This window comes from Elephantulus edwardii, unplaced genomic scaffold (genome assembly GCF_000299155.1).
Source record: "Elephantulus edwardii isolate Elephantulus edwardi_28Jun2011 unplaced genomic scaffold, EleEdw1.0 scaffold00208, whole genome shotgun sequence".
NCBI lineage: Eukaryota > Metazoa > Chordata > Mammalia > Macroscelidea > Macroscelididae > Elephantulus > Elephantulus edwardii.
Window position 1 is genome coordinate 2183857 of NW_006399958.1, and position 18755 is coordinate 2202611.

General features: G+C 51.5%; 1 protein-coding gene across 1 annotated transcript in view; it reads left to right on the forward strand.

Annotated features, from left to right (window-relative positions):
• IGLON5 (IgLON family member 5) overlaps positions 1-18755 on the forward strand; it is a 48585-nt gene that overhangs the window by 19177 nt on the left and 10653 nt on the right. Inside the window, exons 3-5 of the mRNA XM_006897362.1 lie at positions 14360-14594; positions 17471-17549; positions 18219-18451. Coding sequence (XP_006897424.1) covers positions 14360-14594; positions 17471-17549; positions 18219-18451 — 547 coding nt within the window. The remainder of the gene's footprint in view (positions 1-14359; positions 14595-17470; positions 17550-18218; positions 18452-18755) is intronic.

Sequence of the window (18755 nt, forward strand, 5' to 3'; positions counted from 1 at the left end):
CCCGGACACTGAGGTCTGGGGCCCGGGGACCGGGGGCTGCATCCGCAGGCAGAGAGGGGGGTCCCGGCACACCTGGCTCTGCGCCCCGGGGCAGGGGTCTGCGTCCTGGGGCTCCCGCGGGGCCTAGGGGTGGAGGGCTGCAGCTGCCGCCGGGGACAGGGGCGCGGGCACCGGGGTCCTGGCCTGACCAAGGAGGGACCCGACTCCCACCCAGGCCAGGACCTCCGAGCAGAGTTGGGGTGCAGGGAGGGGTGGCATTGGGTCGAGGGTCTTAATGTCTCCGAGGAGAGGGGTCTGCGGGTGGCGGAGGTCTGACTAGGGCAGGTGTCAGAGGTTGGCTCCCTTCCGGGGTTACTGAGAAGAAGGGCGAACAGGGGTGTCCTCCGGCCAAGAAAGTGAGGTGAGGTGTCTGTCTGGTCTTCTCGCCGTAAAGATAGGGGGGGTCCAGTTACCCCAACTATGTCATCTCGGGAAAGTGGTGATATTTGAGGGTGTTTCTGTTACTTGGGGAAAAGGGGGTGTGAGCAGTTGGGGTGCTGGCCTGAGGACTTAGAGAGGAGACGCTCTGCAGATGTCGGGGTTCCCTGCGTGGACAGGGGAGGATGAGATGGACAGATGGAGGAGGGGGTCGTCCGCTGACAGGCGAGGACTGGAAAGGGTTAATGTAGGGGCCACAGGATTAATCTAAGCCCTTGGCTAAGAGAGAGGGCTGGGGGATTGGAAAGCTTCATGGAGTAGGGGGCAGCCCTGAATGAAGGATATGTGGGTGGACTTTGTGTATCTCCAGCCAGCCAGGCTGCCCAGGGGGAAGATGTCCAAGGAGATGACCCCCCCCTGGAAAAAGGACAGAGAGAACCTCAAGGCTGGGGACCAGAGACAAGGCATACCCTGGGAGTCCCCAGGCCCTGCCCTGAGCCAGCACTCAGGGGCACACATCAGTGGGGAGAATCCCACCTTCACAGTCACCCTGCTGGGCAGCCTTCCGCCCACACAGATGCGGTCATGCCCAGCCTCAACAACAGAGTCACAGAGACCGCCAGGAGCTGCACCAGCAGACACCCACGTCCACACAGACACCACCCCCTCCCCCCCAGCCCGCCCGCCCGCCCGGTGTCCTCACAGGAGGTGGGGACAGCCTGGGTCAGGCCATCTCCCCACCTGGCCCCATCTGAGTCACCATCTGACTTTCTGACTGCCTGGCTCTGTGCCTCTGTCGTTTGTTCTTATATCATCTCCCATTTGTCTCTGTGCCTTCTCTGTCATCTCTCCGTGTCTCTGATGTTTGTCTCTGTGTCTCTCTGCATCTCTCTCTGTCATTTGCGTCTCTGTGGCTTGTCTCCACGTCTCTGTCTTGGTCAGTTTTCTCTGTTGTTTTCCTCAGAGTCTCCATCTCTCTGTCATTTGTCTCTGTGTCTCTGTCCTTTCTGTGTCTCTGTCATTTCTTTGCATCTTGCTCTGTTTTAGTCATTTCTCTCTGTATTTCTCTGTCTAGCTCTATCATTTCTCTCTGTATCTCTCTCTGTCTCTGTCATTTGTCTCTGCATCTCTGTGTCTCTATCAGTTGTTTCTCTCTGCCTCTCTGTCTCTGCATCTCTCTCTGTGTCTCTGTCAGTCATTTCTCTCTGTCTCTGTCAGTCATTTCTCTGTCTCTCTCTGTCTCTGCATGTCTCTCTGTGTCTCTATCAGTCATTTCTCTCTGTCTCTGCATCTCTCTGTCTCTGTCAGTCATTTCTCTCTGTCTCTGTCAGTCATTTCTCTGCCTCTCTCTGTCTCTGCACGTCTCTCTGTGTCTCTGTCAGTCATTTCTCTCTGCCTCTCTGTCTCTGCACGTCTCTCTGTGTCTCTGACAGTCATTTCTCTTCCTCTCTCTGTGTCTCTGCACATCTCTCTGTGTCTCTGTCAGTCATTTCTCTGTCTCTCTCTCCGTCTCTGCATCTCTCTCTGTGTCTCTGTCAGTCATTTCTCTCTGCCTCCCTGTCTCTGCATATCTCTCTGTCTCTATCAGTCATTTCTCTCTCTCTCTGCATCTCTCTGTCTCTGTCAGTCGTTTCTCTCTGCCTCTCTCTCTCTGTACCTCTGTCTCATCTCTGTCATTTCAGGATCCGCCCTGTGGTGGTGAGTTTGGGTTTAGGGTTTGTCACTGCTCTTCCCTGACATTTCCTTTTACATCATTCCATCTGTTTGTCCCTGGGTCCGTCTCTCCATTCCTGCTGGTCTCAGCGCGGTTTCGATCTCCCTGTCTCTGCTGTTCCTCAATCTGTTTCCAGCTGCCACCCTGTGAGGGCTGTGTCTGTCTCTCACTAGTTCCTTTCTTCCTTCTTTCTGCCCAGTCTAGTCTCTTGCCCTCTATCTCCTCTTCTCCCCTTTCTCCTTTCCCTTCCTCTCCTTCTCTCTTCCAGTATCCTCAGGGACACTCCCCACTTTCCCCTCTACCCTTTGCCTTAGTGTCCCCTCCTCAGTGTCCCCAGATCCCCCATGTGTGACAGGGCAGAACTGGCCCATGGGTTTTCTCAGCTATAATCTCTACAGATTCAGATTGCCAGGCTTTTCTTCTGAGGCACCTCAAGGTAGATTTGAACTCTCAACCTTTCAGTTGACAGCCATGTGTTTCACCACATGAGTGACCCAGGATCTTCCGGAGTCACTGCACATACTGGGTGGGGGCTGGAGTTGTAGCTGGACCAGGCAGTGCCCTGTGACCTTGATCGACACCCTTCCCTCCCTTCCTTCCTGACAGCTGACAGAGCAGGTGGAGGTGGGCTGAGACCGAACTCGGTGACATCTGTTGGCCTCTCATTGAACAAACAAACAAAACTGTCACAAGGTATAACCAAAAAGCTATCTTGTATTCTGTTGCTATTTTCCAAATTAAGGAGAAAAGTGCTTGCAAACAGAACACAACTCACTGCAAGTATGTAGCAAAACAAACATTCTGCCCCACATCCTACAACAGAAAAAGGAAAACTTGGGACCTGCTGTGGTGTGGATTCTGACTCACAGCACCCCTATAGGGCATCCTGGCCGGACACCCCTGCAGGAAACCCCCTTGCAGGACGGGGTGCAGCAGCCCCTGGCATGCCCACGTCTGGTCTGTGATTGTCAGGAAGCTGACTGCCTGAACTTTCTCCCAAGAAGTATCTGGCGGTTTCACATGGCTGACCTTTCACTTACTTAACCGCCAAGCTCTTTAACCACTGCATCACCAGGGCTCCCTGCCTCTACTTGGTAGGGGATGGTCAGGTTCTTCGTGGCACAGCTGAGCGGGTTTGAACCCCAGACCTTTAGGTCCATAGACGTGCACAAGCAAGTGTGCAACGCCCAGGGACCTGTTTTAAGCTAAATACATACAGACGGACACAGAGACATGCAGACACACATACATGGATACAGGTATGCACATATGAATACACACAGACATGTGTACACACAGACACACGGGCTCATACACACCCATGCACATAGGGACCGTAGACACTCATAGACGCGCATGCACTTAGGGACTGTAGACGCTCATACACACCCACGCACTTAGGGACCGTAGACACTCATAGACGCGCATGCACTTAGGGACTGTAGACGCTCATACACACCCACGCACTTAGGGACCGTAGACACTCATACACACACATGCACTTAGGGACCGTAGATGCTCATACACCCATACACTTAGGGACCGTAGACGCTCATACACACCTATGCACTTAAGGACCGTGGATGCTCATACACACCCATGCACTTAGGGACTGTAGACACTCATACACACGTATGCAGTTAGGAACCATAGAAGCTCATACACACCCATGGTCTTAGGGACCGTAGACGCTCATACACACCCATGCACTTAGGGACCGTAGACGCTCATACACACCATGCGCTTAGGGACCTTAGACAGTCAGTCATACACACCCATGCACTTAGGGATCGTAGACGCTGTACACACCATGCACTTGGGGACCGTAGACAGTCATACATACCCATGCACTTAGGGACCGTAGACAGTCATACACACCCATGCACTTAGGGACCGTAGACGCTCATGCACCCATGCATACATACATAATTACACACTCACATTTACAGTTACATACATGCATGTTTATATATGTACACATACATGAATACACACTCACAAACATTTCCCTAAGCACACACGTATGAACCTGCATATACACACACACACACACACACACACACACACATATTTCAACCCTCAAATCAGATACAACCACTGTCCTCAGGGGGTGGTGGAGAGGAAGGAGATGAAAACCGAATTTCAAACAAACAAGGAAATAGGATGACTTCATCCCGTGATGATGCTGAAAGCAGCTCGGGGGACTGGGGTTTTTGTTGTTGGGTGTCCTTGAGGCAATTCCGGGTCACAGTCACATCGTATTTAGAGCTGCCCACAGGGTGGAACTGTCCACAGGGTGAGCTGTCCACAGGGCAGAATTGTCCATGGGGTAGAACTGCCCACGGGGTAGAACTGTCCACAGCATTAACTATCCACGGGGTAGAAATGTCCATAGGGTTAACTGTCCCTGGGGTAGAACTATCCACAGGGCAGAACTGTCCAGAGGGTTAACTGTCCACAGGGCTTACTGTCCACTAGATTAACTGCCCGCGGGGTATGACTGTCCAGTGTTTCCGAGGCTGTGATGTTTATGGGCGCAAACGGCCCCATCTTCCTCCTGCAGAGCAGGTTGATGGATTCGAACTGCCAACCACACCGGCAGCAGTCTAGTACTTAGCCATTGCCCCACAGCGTTCCTCTTTTCCTCAGGGGGCTGGGTGGGGCCAGTGGTCTGCACTCTTACATCATGTGGCGAGTAATGGGTTGGGGTTGACTATTGTTGACTGTTGTGGCTCTGGTGGTCAGGAAGCAGCCTGGGGAGGGGAGCAGGGAGTCGAGCCAGGAACTGGGGCGGGGAGAAGTGTTGGGGAGCAGCAGGGGGGAGGCGCCCCCCCCCCCCGGTGGAGGCAGTGGCCAGTAGGCGCTGCTCAGTTTGCATGGCTCAGCGTCTTCAACCCAAGTCCCCCAGACGCCAAGGTCAGCAAAGAGAAGGAGATAGAGAAGAGGTGGGGGTCCCCAGGCACCCAGTCACAGAGCCCCGGCCCTCCCTGCCAGAACCACACCAGCGCCTGGCTCCCTGCTGGAGTCACCTGATTCCAACTCTGCCACCACGATGCCCTGCGAGGCCTCTCAGCGGTGGTTCTCCGAGCAAACCGGCCTGCGCTGACTCTGGACAATGCAGCCGGTACACAGCAGAATGCTGCCTCGGGCTTTCTTGGCTGCAACAGGTGGCCAAGCCATTGGCTACATTCGATCCACCAACCTTTAGGCTCCATAACAACTCAGCTCATTGCTGTTCAGTGGGAGTTCAGTGGGAATTCAGAGCTAACCCTCCAGTGGGTTCCGAGGACGTAAATCTCACGGGAGGAGGGACCCGTCTATCTCCCGTGGGGCCGCTGGTGGATTCGAACCACTGCCAAGAGTATTGCTGCCTAGGACCCTGAGGGGCAGTTCTGCTCCATCCTGCGGGGTTGCTGTGACTGGAAGTCGACTCGATGGGTCACAGCATGATGATCTTCACGTACAGAGTGAAAACACTGAGTCACCGATTCCCTGGGATGAACCAGTAATGAAAGAGGTCCCATGATAATCCCAAGGAAGCCAAGTTAAGTGCTCAGATGCTAACACAAAGTTCAACAGTTCGAATCCACAAGGCAGCGCCAAAAGGAACCAAGATATTGCAGTTAGTCACGTGGGAAGAGATTATCCATCCTTCTCCCACTGAGCGTCTGGTAGACTCGAACCACCTTGTCTCTGAGTGCCAGTGCAGCTCCTTACCCACTAGGCCATGGGAGCTCTATGTTGATTATTGTTGTTGTTCTCGTTGTTGTTCTTGTTGTTGATTGCCGTCAAGTCAAGCACAGCTCATAGCGACCCTGTGAACAAAAGACCTGAAGCCTTTCTGTAACTGTCGTCATTTATCAAAGTTCATAGAGTTTCCCGAGGCACGTTGTTTAGAAAGTGGGTGCCTCTCCTGCTCCCATCTCTGAAGATTACACCCTAGGAAAAGGAAACCCAGTGCGGTGGGTCTGCTCTGGCCTCTGGGGTTGCAGTGCCTCAAAATCTCCTCAGTGGCCTGAAATGTGATTGCTCGCCAGTCACAGAGTGGAGAAACTGAGTCACCTCACTCCAGTCCCCCACCTCTGTCCTCACATGGCCGTCTGCCCCAGGCATCTCTGTGTGAGTTGCACCCTTTCGGTGTGATCTCAGGGCATCTTGTATGTGACTCACCAGTTCAGGTGGCCGATGAGTGTGGCGAAACTAAAACTACGCAGAAAAATACCGCTTCCTCCCCACTCCCCCATCCCACCCCCGAGCATAATATCTACCGCAGAGAGATGGATGCCAGACCAGCACTAGCAATGAATGTGGCTCCCAAAATAAAACCCTGTAGGAACAGCTCACAATTACAGGGCCTTTTCTGCATGCAAGGAGTCCCCGGGTGGCGCAGATTGTTAACACCCTCAGCTGCAAAGGAAAAGGCCGGAGGTGGTTAGCATCCACCCACGGGGTGGGAGGGGCTTCAGAAGCAGCGCTGGGCGTGCAAAGACCCAGCCACTACACACCGTGCGGCATAGAGTTCTGCACTGACGCACTCAGGGTCACCAGGAGCCGCGCGCTCCAGCACCCTTCCCCAACTCTTGAACTCCTACTCATGCTTCAAGACCCAAAGTCAAATACCCGCCCCTCCCCCTTGCCGGAGGGCCTCCGTGACTTGACGGGAACTGGCAGTTAGGTTGTGCGGAGGGGGCCAGTGTTTGCAAAAAGACATCTTTCTGGGAAAGTTAGAGGATGAGAGAAGGCAAGGAAGACCCTCGACAAGGGTGATTGACAGTGGGACGTAGCAGTGGGCTCGAGGCTGTGAGGACGGTGCAGAATTGAGCAAGAATCGGATCTGTTGTTCATAGGGTCGCTATGAGACGTTAGGCAACTTGACAGCATCTAACAACAGCATATTAAACGCTGAGTGAACGCTTGGCTTGTAAGTTGTCCTCCTTTTCAGATGGGCAAACGAGTTACCAGGTTCAGACGGGCCCCAGGCGCCCCGGCCTTAGAAACAGTGACGCAGATACTGGATCCTTAAACCCCGAGCTCTTCAGAGTGTTGTTTTGAGGTCTCCGGTGACCGTTCATTCCTTTCACAGACACTTCCCTGTGCTGAGTTGAGTTCAGCTGTTGGATACAGGAGACTTCTTGTTGTTGTTGTTGTTGATTGCATTCGAATCAAGCATGACTCACAGCAAACAGCTCTATGAACAAAAGGCCTGAAGCCTTTCTAGAACTCTCGACCTTTATCAAAGTTGATAGAGTTTCCAGAGGCATGCAGTTTAGGAAGCGGATGCCACTCCAGCTTCCAAACAGGAGACGTAGACGGCATGGCCTAGCATCAAGAAGCTGAACTGCAATCCCAAAGGACCACGGTTCAAGGCCACCAGGTGCTCTGTGAGAGAAGGCTAGGGAGCTTTAGTGGCCTAGCGGCAAGAAGCTACACTGCAATCCCAAAGGCACATGGTTCAAGGCCACTAGCTGCTCCACAGAAGGATGGACTATCTCCTCCTGTGTGATTAACTTCCTCTGAAAACCTGCTGGAGGGTCAGCTATGGGTCCGTTCTGACTCTATGGTCCACACAACAACAGACATAGACAGGATTCAAACCCTTAGGAAACTCCTGGTCAGGTGAAAGAGGTGTCTCTGGGCACTGTTCCAGCCAAGAAAGAGGGTGCCCTGAGGAGGAGATGGAAACTTTGCCTCTAACAATCAGAAAGGTCTTCCTAGAGGAAGGGGCATCTGAGCTGGGGTTTTAAAGAATGAAGAGGAGTTCGAACATTGGGAAAGGGTGTTGCAGGCAATTGTCTGTATTCATTCCTTCAACAAGTATTTCCCTAGGTCGTCCATGGCCACGCCTGTTCTGGGAATCACTGGGGACATGGCCATGGCTCAGACCAGGCTCTGTCCTCAGGGAACTTCTAGTCTGATGGGGAAGACAGGTCGGGCGTTGTCACCATAGTGTGATCTGAGCCTTAAGGGAGGTTGTCCTAGGAACACAGACCAGACCCAGCAAAGTTGCTCCAAACCCACTTGCATAACAAAGGCCAGTCTTCAGCAGCGCTACCGGGTGGATTTGAACCGTGGACCTATTGATTAACAGCTCACCTTGTTAGCTTCATCTATTGAGCCTCCAGGAGACCCTTTTCTCCTCCTTAACTTCCCACATCCACGGCAGCTCAAAACCACTTTGTCATCAGGTCAGAACCCACGCACAGCTGACCCTCCAGTGGGTTTTCTGGAGACTTATAAAGGCACAAGAGGCGATTGTCCATCTTTCTCCCATGGAGCTGCTGGTGGATTCGAACCCCCAGAGAAGCACAAGCTTTGTGTTAGCAGCATGTCCCCCTCCGGACAACGCCACCAGAGCTCCCTATCCTAGCAGTGAGGAGATCAAAACCATTTGCTGTCAGGGACCTCTTTAAAGTGTTCAAGAGCAAAGATATCAGGTTTGTTTGTTTTTTTTTAATTTGTGTGTGTGTACCATCAAATCAGATCTGACTGATACAGGAGGAGATTGTCCCTCCTTCTCCAGCAGAGCATCTGGTGCATTCGAACTGTGCACCTCTGGGATTGCAGTGCAGCTACTTGCCACTAGGCCACCAGAGCTCCCCCAAAGATATCAGTTTAAAGTGTGCCCGATGCAAGTCGTGGCATCTTCAAAAATCAATTGCTTCCTACACATCTGAAAGTTGGCCGGTGAATAAGGAAGACCGGGGGAAAAAAAGAAATCCTTGATGCCTTTGTATTTCCGTTTTGGTCTCGATGCACTGTCAAAAGAACAGACACATCTCTGTAGGAAGGCATGCAGCCAGGGTCCTTCTTAGAGACAAGGCTGGTGAGACTTCATCTCCCGTACTTTGGGTGTGTTGTGAGGAGAGATCAGTGCTTGGAAAAGGACATCAGGCTCGGAGAGGTGGAGGGTCAGAGAAAGAGAGGAAAATCCTCAACAAGATGAATTGACACCGTGACTGTTACAGTGGGCTGGAACGTGGCAGACGCTGAAGGCGGCGCAGGGCAGGGACAGGCTTACATCGCTTGTTCACAGGGATTCATATTTGTACTGTGATTCGTAGTTAAATTAATGACACCTAACAGCAAACCTGCCTTTGCTTTTTCTTTGTGATATTGCTCTCGACCTGACAGACAGGCTCTAAGTTGCTTGTTCTTTTTTTTTTAAGTTGCTTATTCTTAGTCCCATCAATGGATTGCATTGTGTTTCCCCCAGAGAGATCATGTAGCCTTAACCAGACCCCCACCCTGTACCTGTGAGTTTGTTTGGAAATTGAATCTTTACAGATGTTCTCAGGGAGCCCTGGTGGCACAAACATTAGATGCTCTGCTGCTAATCAAAAGATCAGTAGTCCAAATCCACCCGTTGGTACCACAGAAGTAAGACCTGGCAACCTTCTTTGAAGATTACAGTGCAGGAAATGAACAAGTCTTTTTGAAGGCAGTGCTTACCACGGTGTTTCGTAGAGGCAACGATGGTGAAACTTCATCTCACGTAGTTCGGGCATGTTGACAGGAAAGGGCAATACTTGGAAAAGGACATTATGCTAGGGAAAATAGAAGGTCAGAGAAAGAGAGGAAGACCCTCAACAAAGGGTAACAGATCTGTCCTGGGTTGACGTGCAGCCAGAATGCTCCTTAAAGAGAGAACTTCATCTCATGTACTTGGGACGTGTTATCAGGAGGGGCCAGTACCTGGGGTAAGACATCACGCTGGGTATCATGACGTTCATATGTGGCACACAGTTAAGGCGATTGACTGTTAACTGAAGATTGGAAAGTTCAAATCCACCCTGTGCAAAAGGGAGAAAGATTCTAATGTGTTCTGTAAAAGTAAAGGGGGGTGGGGTGGTGCAGAGGAAGACCCTCAGAGAGATGGATTGATGCAAAGGTGAAATGACCGTCACCAGCTTGGCAGTGACTGTGCGGATGGCACGATATTTCCGCCCGCTGTGCACGGAGTCGCTGTGTGTCGGAATCGAGTTCTCAGAACCTAAGAACCGCATGAGTCAGAATCACAACCACAGCTCACAGCAGCAACAAAGGAAGATGGATTTTTATATTCCCCCCCCCCAGGAAACCATGGGACAGAATTGAGGGAGATGCAGGTGGGGGAGCAAGGCCAGACATGCCTCGGGGTGGTGGGGGGAGATGAGGGAGGAGATGGAGAAGCCAGGCCCTGGGGGTACTAGGGAGCCATGGGAGGAATGTGAGCAGAGGAGAGGCAGGGTCAGCTGTGTGGATTGGAAAGGTTACTCTGGCAAGAATGTGTGCAAGTGTCTACCACTCTCTCTGTCTGCCAGAACTATGGTTAAAGTTATATAAGGGGTCTACTCCTCACCTCTCACTCACCCTGGTTTGGTGAGGCAGTGCTGAAAGCCTTTGACTGCAAACCGAAAAGGGGTGTGAACCCTCTAGTAACTCCATAAATGAGGCAGTTGGTTTCCTTTAAGCTTTAACTCAACAGCTGGCGACTCAGTTCTGACTCCTAGCTGACCCTCCAGTAAGTTTGCAGAACCTGCGGATTTCAAGAGAAGAGGTTCTCTTTCCTGTGAAGCAGCTCAGGGATTCAAACTCCCAAAGAAGAGGAGCCTTTGGGTTGGCAGCACAGCTCTCTGTGGGCTGCGCCACCGGCATGTGCAGCTCTGTCCTGGGAGGCTGTTAAGAGTGAGAATCTCCTCAACACCAGCAGGTTTCTTGGAGAAGCACCTTGGACAGCTCCCTCTTCATGAGGAGGCAGGGAAGGATTCCCCTCCTGGGAATCCCTAGATGATACAAACAGTTAAGTAACTTCTAAACAAAAGCAACCCCAAAAGGGGTTTACATCCACCTGGAGGTGTCTTGGAAGAAAGGTCTGGCAATCTCCTTGCAAAATTACAGCCACTGAGGATGCCACAAAACATAATTCTATTCTGACACACATGGGGGTCACCTGTATGGTTTTCTCTCCGTGTGTGTGTGTGTGTGTGTGTGTGTGTGTGTGTGTGTGTGTGTGTATGACTTGAGTGTTTATAGAATGAATTAGATTTTCACCCAACCCTTTATACGTATTTTGTCTTATGACATTAATTACAATTGATACCTTTGCACTGTGGTGCTGGAGAAGAATATTAAATAGATCATGGACTGCTAAGAGAATAAACAGGTCCATCCTGGAGAGGGTGAAACTGGGATGCTCCCTGGAGACAAAGATTCTGAAGCTCTGTCTGATATACTTTGAACATGTTGCCATGAGGCACCAGTCCTTAGAGGGGGACATCATGCTTGAGAGGGTGGAGGGACAGCACAAGAGAGGAAGACCCTCAATGAGGTAGATTAATTTGGTGACTGGGGTAATAGGGGTGGGTGTGTTGGAGACAATGAGGTTGGCTCAAGATAGAGCTGGGTTCGGAGCCATTGTACATAGGGTCGCTACAAGTCAGAGTCAACTCCATGGCACATAACAACAAGAACACACTGTAGGAGCATGCTTCCCCCTCCCTTCCTATGGTTCCCACTTCCACTCATCTTTCTTTTCCCTTCCTGCTTGCAGAACAACTGTTTCGGACTAGTGGTTCTGAACCAGGGGCCATTATGCTGCCCTCTCCAGAGACATCTGAAATTATCTGGGGGCAACTTGGGTTGCTACAACTTAAAGGGAAGAACCGTTATTGGTATCTGTGGAGGTCATAGATGGTGTTCTGCTTCCTGCAATGCCCAGGACAGTCCCCAGCACAAAGAATAACCAAATGCTTGGTGTCTTTAGTTCCAAGACTGAGAAACTTCCATCTGATTGTCTAAGCAAGACCACAGTGGAAAGTGGCGAGTGGAATGGGAGAGAAATGTGGACAAAACAAACAAACAAAAAAATAACAACAACCAGGCTTACTGGCCCAATGGAGACTGTGAGACTCTTGGGTCTATGACTCTTAGCCTTTGAGTTTGGGCTTAAACTCTTAACCTCATGGTTCAACTTTCAGCCAAACAATAGACAGACTTATAAGGTGAATGATAACACGGAGGAACAGTAACACCAAGGAGAAAGATAGTCCTTAGAAAAGTCGACAGTATGAGATCTAAAGGCAGCATTTTCCCAGGAAGGAAGCTTAGAATCAGGAAGGGAGAAGAAAGAAGGAAGAGTGAAAGTGGGATACACAAGGAAGAAGAAGGGGGATGGTGCTGTTACTGTATGAGGTTTGTCATCAATGTCATTAAAATGTGGATGACAGATTGGCTAGAAACCTACTCTGTAAATGTTCGCTCAGATCACAGTCAAGTTTTAAAAGACTCAGAAGAAACCTGGTCTAGAATGTGTATAACCAGGAGTAAGAGAAATGTGGTGTCTGCCTTGATCATCCTAGGATCCAGTTTTGGTGTGCAACAGTAACTGCGGGTTACAGGGCTGGCCATGACATCCCCTGGGACTGTTCTTGATCTCTCATTGTCGTCAAGTTAAGACTGACTCACAGCTGACCGTGTGGCAGGTTCCCGAGACTATAAAAAGCACAGAAGGAGATTTCCCATCTCTCTCCTACAGAGGAATTGGTAGATTGGAACTGCCAGGAAAAATTAGAGACCTTGGCATAGAGTGACTTCCTGTGACATGAGGCCACCAGAGGGCCCTTTCTTTGATCTAGGCTGTACCTTTTGTGGGGCTGACTTTCTAGCTCTGTGTGTATCTGTTGGGGGTTGCTGGATGCTTGATTTTCCAGCTCTGTGTCGGTTGTTAGTTGTTATGTGTGTGACTTTGCAGCTCTGTATTTTTGTGTGTGGTTGCTGTTGTTTGTTGCATGCCTGACTTTCCAGCTCTGTGTTTTTGTGTGTGTTTGCTGTTGTTTGTTGCATGCCTGACTTTCCAGGTCTGTGCGCTTGTTGTTGATTGTTGTGTGTGTGTGTGTGTGTGTGTGTGTGTGTGTGTGTGACTTTCCAGATCTGTGGGTGTATCCATCCGTTGGTGGTGATGGTGGTTGCTGTCAGGTGATGCTGACTCAGAACAAACCTGTGTATTCAGTGCCTCTCAGGGTTTCAGGGGTTGTGGCTGTGGGGAACAGATTGCCAGGCCTTTTTTTACCCCAAGTGCCCTTGTGAGAGCTTCAAACGGCCTGGGGCCGAGGTGGTGGGCTTTGCATCTGAGAGCCAGGACAGTGTGTCCTTGAACAAGCTGTAGCTTTGTGTGTGACTTTCCAACATGAGGAGGAATAACAGCAAGGCCCCAAGGCTATTAATGTCCGTGTAATCTATGTGGATGGACAGTGTGTGTGTGTGTGTGTGTGTGTGTGTGTGTGTGTGTGTCCCTTGGCGTGTAGATTCCCCAGCTGTGCAGGTCAGCCTGACCACACAGGATATGGCCGCACGTCTCCGTGTGTGACGGCTGCATAGCCAGAAGCGATCTCTTTGTGGCCAAGCGTGACAGATATGCCTGCTTCCGGGAGGGAGCGTGTGCTGACGGACCTTCTGCCGGCTGCGTGTCTTGGCTGTGCGTGCAGTGTGGCCATGTGTGCCTGTCCCTCGAGCAGAGTTGTTGCTCTGTGTGTGTGTGTCACTGTAGGCGTGGGGCTAGTTCCTGATCTGGGGCTGGTTTTGTGCCTCTTTCCTGGGCCCTGTGTGTATGTGTCTGTGTGGATCAGAGAGAAAGAAGGTGGAGCTCTGTCAATAAGGCTGTTAGTACTTGAGCACAGCCATCCTGGACTTGGGAACTCTGGCTGGTCAAAGCTCTCGGAATCTCTTTGCCTCTAAGTCTGCCTTTCCTCTCTCCGTCTCTCTCACAGTCTGTGTGTGTCTGTATATTTTCTGTGTGTGTGTGTCTCACTCGATCCCTCTTTCACTCTATCCCTTCTCTCTGTGTCATTTCTTCCTGTGCTCCTCTGTGTTTTTTGTCTGCCTCTCTGTGTATCTGTCTCTCTCTTTACCCCTCTCTCCGTCTCTGTCTCTTTCCATCTCCAGCTCTCACCAGGGCTGTGCGTGACAGTGTCCACACAAGCCCTCTGCCTCCACCCCAGGCTTTTCAAAGTCCAGAAGTGGCCTTGCGCCGGTCGAGTACACTGTGAGAGCTGGTCTCCGAGCCCCACACCGCAGGCCTGGTGGAGCTGCTCTGGCTCTATCCCAGCCCCATCTTGAGGGGGGACTGCTGATGGACGTGAGCCCCCCTGGGAGTCGTTGGGGGCAGCACAAGCAATTAATTCATTAGATTAATTAGCTCCTCAACCCCGGGGGCAGGGCAGCCGGGTGCAGGGGCCCTGTCTCCCTGCGCAGACGTCCAAGGTCATCCGGCCTCTTCCCTCCCCGCCTGGTGCCGGGCGCCTCCGCCTCCGCCAGCCCAGCCCCCACTCCCTGGCTGTGGTCCAGCAGCCTGGCCGCTGTCCAGCGAGAGATGAATGGGCCGAGGTGGGGCAGCGAGCGTGCACGCGGCGCTGGGGTGTGGGCGGTGGGCGCTTGTGCCTGCGCGTACATGCCCTGGTGGGGTGGACATGCAAGCGTGTCCATGCAGGTATGTGAGCTGTGTGTGCAGCTGTGCGCCGGGTATAGGGACGTGTCTGTGTGTATATATGCGTGTCCCTGCATATTCTCTGACTGTGTGTGTGTGTGTGTGTGTGTGTGTGTGCGCGCGCGCGCGCACATGTCTGTGATGAGAGACAGCACAGACCTGGAATGACATGCATATGTCTTTCCTTGTGAGTTGTCTTGTCAAGATGTGTCTGCGTGTGTGTCTGGACCTGCATGCCTGGATGTGTTATGCACGTGTGTGTCTCTGTATGTCTGCACCTGAATGTCAGTCAGCACGTGTCTGTGTATGTGTGTATCTCTGTGCATATGTGTGAATACCCGTGTGTACATTGTGTGTCTATGTGTACGTGTGTGTTTGTTTGTGTACATATACGTTTATATGTGTGCACATCGGCATGTGTGTACATCTCCGTGCATATGTCTGTGTGTACATTCTATCTGTGGGCTTGTGTGCATATGTGTGTGACTGTGTAGGCATGGTATACATCTCTGTGCATCTGCTTGCTGGACTGTGTATAAATGGTTCTGTGAGTATCTATACATCCATGTGTATGTGTCCATTGAAATCTATGTGTGTACATGTGTGTCTGCACATATGTGTATGTATGTACATCATCCTAACAGAGCAAGGAAACACGGCATGGTTCAAAATTGGGAAGGGCGTACGCCAGGGATGCGTCCTATCTCCATATCTTTTCAAGCTATATGCAGAACAGATTATCTGAGAGGCTGGGCTCTATGAGCAGAAATGTAGGGTCAGGATTGGTGGAAGATTCGTCAACAATCTGTATTATGCAGGTGACACAACCCTGCTTGCTGAACCTGAGGAGGACCTGAAGCGCTTGCTGCAGAGGGTCAAGGACTGCAGCCTCCCGTACGGATTGAGGCTCAACATCAAGAAAACAAAGATTCTCACCACTGGGCCAATTGGCAGCATCAGGATGGATGGTGAAGAGATTCAGATTGTTCACAGCTTTAGTTTGCTTGGCTCCACAGTCAACACTCTCAACACCAGTAGCCAGGAAATTAACAGACGTATTGCGATGGGAAAGTCTGCTGTTAGGGACCTCTCCAAAGTACAAAAAGCAATGGTGTCTCTCTGGAGACTAAAGTGCATCTGATATAGGCCATGGCCTTTGCAATCACTTGTTATGCATCAGAGAGTTGGACAGTGACTAAGGAGGATAGAAGGAGAATTGATGCCTTTGAGCTGTGGTGCTGGAGAAGAGTATTGAATGCACCATGGACAAACAGATTCATCCTGGAAAGGGTGAAACCGGGTGGCTCCCTGGAGGCAAGGATTCTGAGGCTCCATCTAACGTACTTTGGACATGTTGTAAGGAGGGACCGGCCCTTGGAGAGGGACATCATGCTTGGGAGGGTGGAGGGACAGTGCAAGAGGGGAAGACCCTCTATGAGGTGGATTGATTCAGTGACTGGGGTAATCGGGATGGGAGTGTCAGAAACAGTGCAATTGGCACAGGACAGAGCAGAGTTTAGAGCTGGTGTACATAGGGTCGCTATGAGTCGCAAGCGACTCGACGGCACATAACTACAACAACATATGCATGTATCTGTCTCTCTGTGCACGGTTCTGTATGTAAATATGTGTATCCATGCAAATGGATATGTGTATGTACGTGTACATGTGTGTATGTGTACATGTGTGTACGTCCCTGCATATCAGGTGTGATTGTATACACATGCTTCTCTGGGTACGTATATACCCATAAACACGTGTCTGAGCACCTGTCTGTGTGCCTCTGTGTACATGTCTGCCTGTGTGTTTCTGTGCATGTATAAGCGTATGTATCTCTCTGTGAATATGTATATCCTTATGTTCATGTGAGTATGTATATATGTTTGTGCAGACGTATTTTTGTATGTGTGTACCTGTAAAGACTTGTGTGCACATGTTCCTCTGCAAAAGTATGTGTGCACCTGTGTGAACATGTTTCTGTGTGTATACAGTGCCTGTGCATATGAATATGTATATATTTGGTCCATATATATCCATGGATGTGTCTGTGTGTTTACATTTCTCTGTGCATGTGCATGTGCATGTCTGTATGATGCTAAGATGTGTGTAGCTATGCCTGTGCGGACATCTGCATACGTGTATGCCTGCATAGATATACGTATGTGTCTAAATCTGTATACCTATGTTTGCCCTATGAGTGCATTACTGTGTGTATTTCTGTGTACTCGTGTGTCTCTGTGTGTGCACCCGTGTGTTTATACATGTGTGCCTAGCTTTCTCATGCGTATGAAGTGAATGAAAATACCACAAGTTGGGTCCAGCGATCCATAGCCCTCAAAAGGGATGTCTTTGCTCTTTTTTTTATTTTATTAATTTTTTTGTGGACATACCGTCAAATCAGATCTGACTGGTACAGGAGGAGATTGCCCTTCCTTCTCCAGCAGAGCATCTGGTGGATTTGATCTGTGCGCCTCTGGGATTGCAGTGCAACTTCCTCCCACTAGGCCACCAGACCTCCGTCGTCTTTGCTCTTTAATATTTTAAAGACATCCTTTGCAACAGTTGTCAGGATGGGCGGGGTGGGGGGTGTTCTGCTGTGCATCGGGTCCCTGTAAGTCAGTGCACATTTGTGTGCATGTGTGTTCGGGTACAGGGCGTTGGCTGTTGACGGTGGGATTATTGTCCCTCGTGGGAGCCTGCCTACCAGAGCAGGATAGTGTGGGTCTGCAGAAGGAGCCGTGTAACGTGCATTAGGCGTGTCTGCCCTGGGTATGACCACCAAAGCGCCACCTCTGAAGACCTCCGTGGGCATGCGTGGCACGGCATGTGTCCCCACACCCGCATGCGATCTCTATGATGTGCCCCCACCCCTTCCACAGGGCTGCTGTCACAGAGCCTTGAGTTCAACTCTCCTGCCGACAACTACACCGTGTGTGAAGGGGACAATGCCACCCTCAGGTACTCCCACCTGGGACGTGGGTTGGGCAGCATGGCTTTCTGACACTATTAAAGCGGTCCAAGGGTGGGGGGCTGGCTCACACAGAGGGTTTGACACATCCCATCAGGAGACAGGTGCTAGGGTGACTCTGAACCCAGCTGTACCCCTGGGCCTCAGTGTCCCCTGCTGTCCAGAGAGTGGAGGGGACACAGCCATCTCTGCTGTGAAGAGTCACAAGTTTGTGTACGAGTGCCCAAAGGGTGTGCCCCAGAGTACTATTCACCATGTAAGGGTTAGCTTTATTATTTACCCCCCAGATTCCTGCATCTTTTCCCTCTCTCTGCGTCTCTGTTGTCCCCACACACACACCCTGCTCCCCGATTCTCTCTCCTCCTCTCTATCTGGATCTCTGTCCCCCTCTCCTTCTGAGTCTCTGGCAAACAGTGATTCAATAACCACCAACTCTTATTATATTGTGATACCGGAGACACAGCTTGCCCTCTCTGAGAAATCAGCTCACCCACGCCCTCAAAAGGGCACAGGAATATCTGCTCCCTAAGGCAGCAGGGGAAATCGCAGATGCCGAGTGCTTCCACCCACCCTAGCCCACCACAGACCAGGGAACTGGAGGGTCAGCTCCCAAGCGATGGTGATGAGAGAGACCCTTCCTCTCTCCTCTTCCGGGGCAGCTGCTTCATCGACGAGCATGTGACCCGCGTGGCCTGGCTGAACCGCTCCAACATCCTGTACGCGGGCAACGACCGCTGGACCAGTGACCCGCGGGTGCGGCTTCTCATCAACACGCCGGAGGAGTTCTCCATCCTCATAACCCAGGTGGGGCTCGGCGACGAGGGCCTGTACACCTGCTCCTTCCAGACCCGCCACCAGCCGTACACCACTCAGGTCTACCTCATCGTGCACGGTGAGTGCCTGGCTGGGCGCTGCGCAGAGGGGGGCGCATGCTTACACACCAGCATACCCTTGACCCCCCCGAGGAGGAGGGGCTGGACTCAGGACCCCGGGGTGTGGAGTAGGAGAGGGGGGGGGGGTCTGGACTCTTGGGTATGAGAGAGGAAGGGATTGAGGAGGGGACTTCCCAGTCTGAGGGTGGAAGGGGCTAAGGGTGAGTCCCCTCAGGTCTGAGGCTGGAGGGGCTGGGGGGCCAGGACTCTTGTCTGAGGGAGAAGATGGAAGTCTAACTCCTGTGTGAGCAGGAGGTGGGGGTG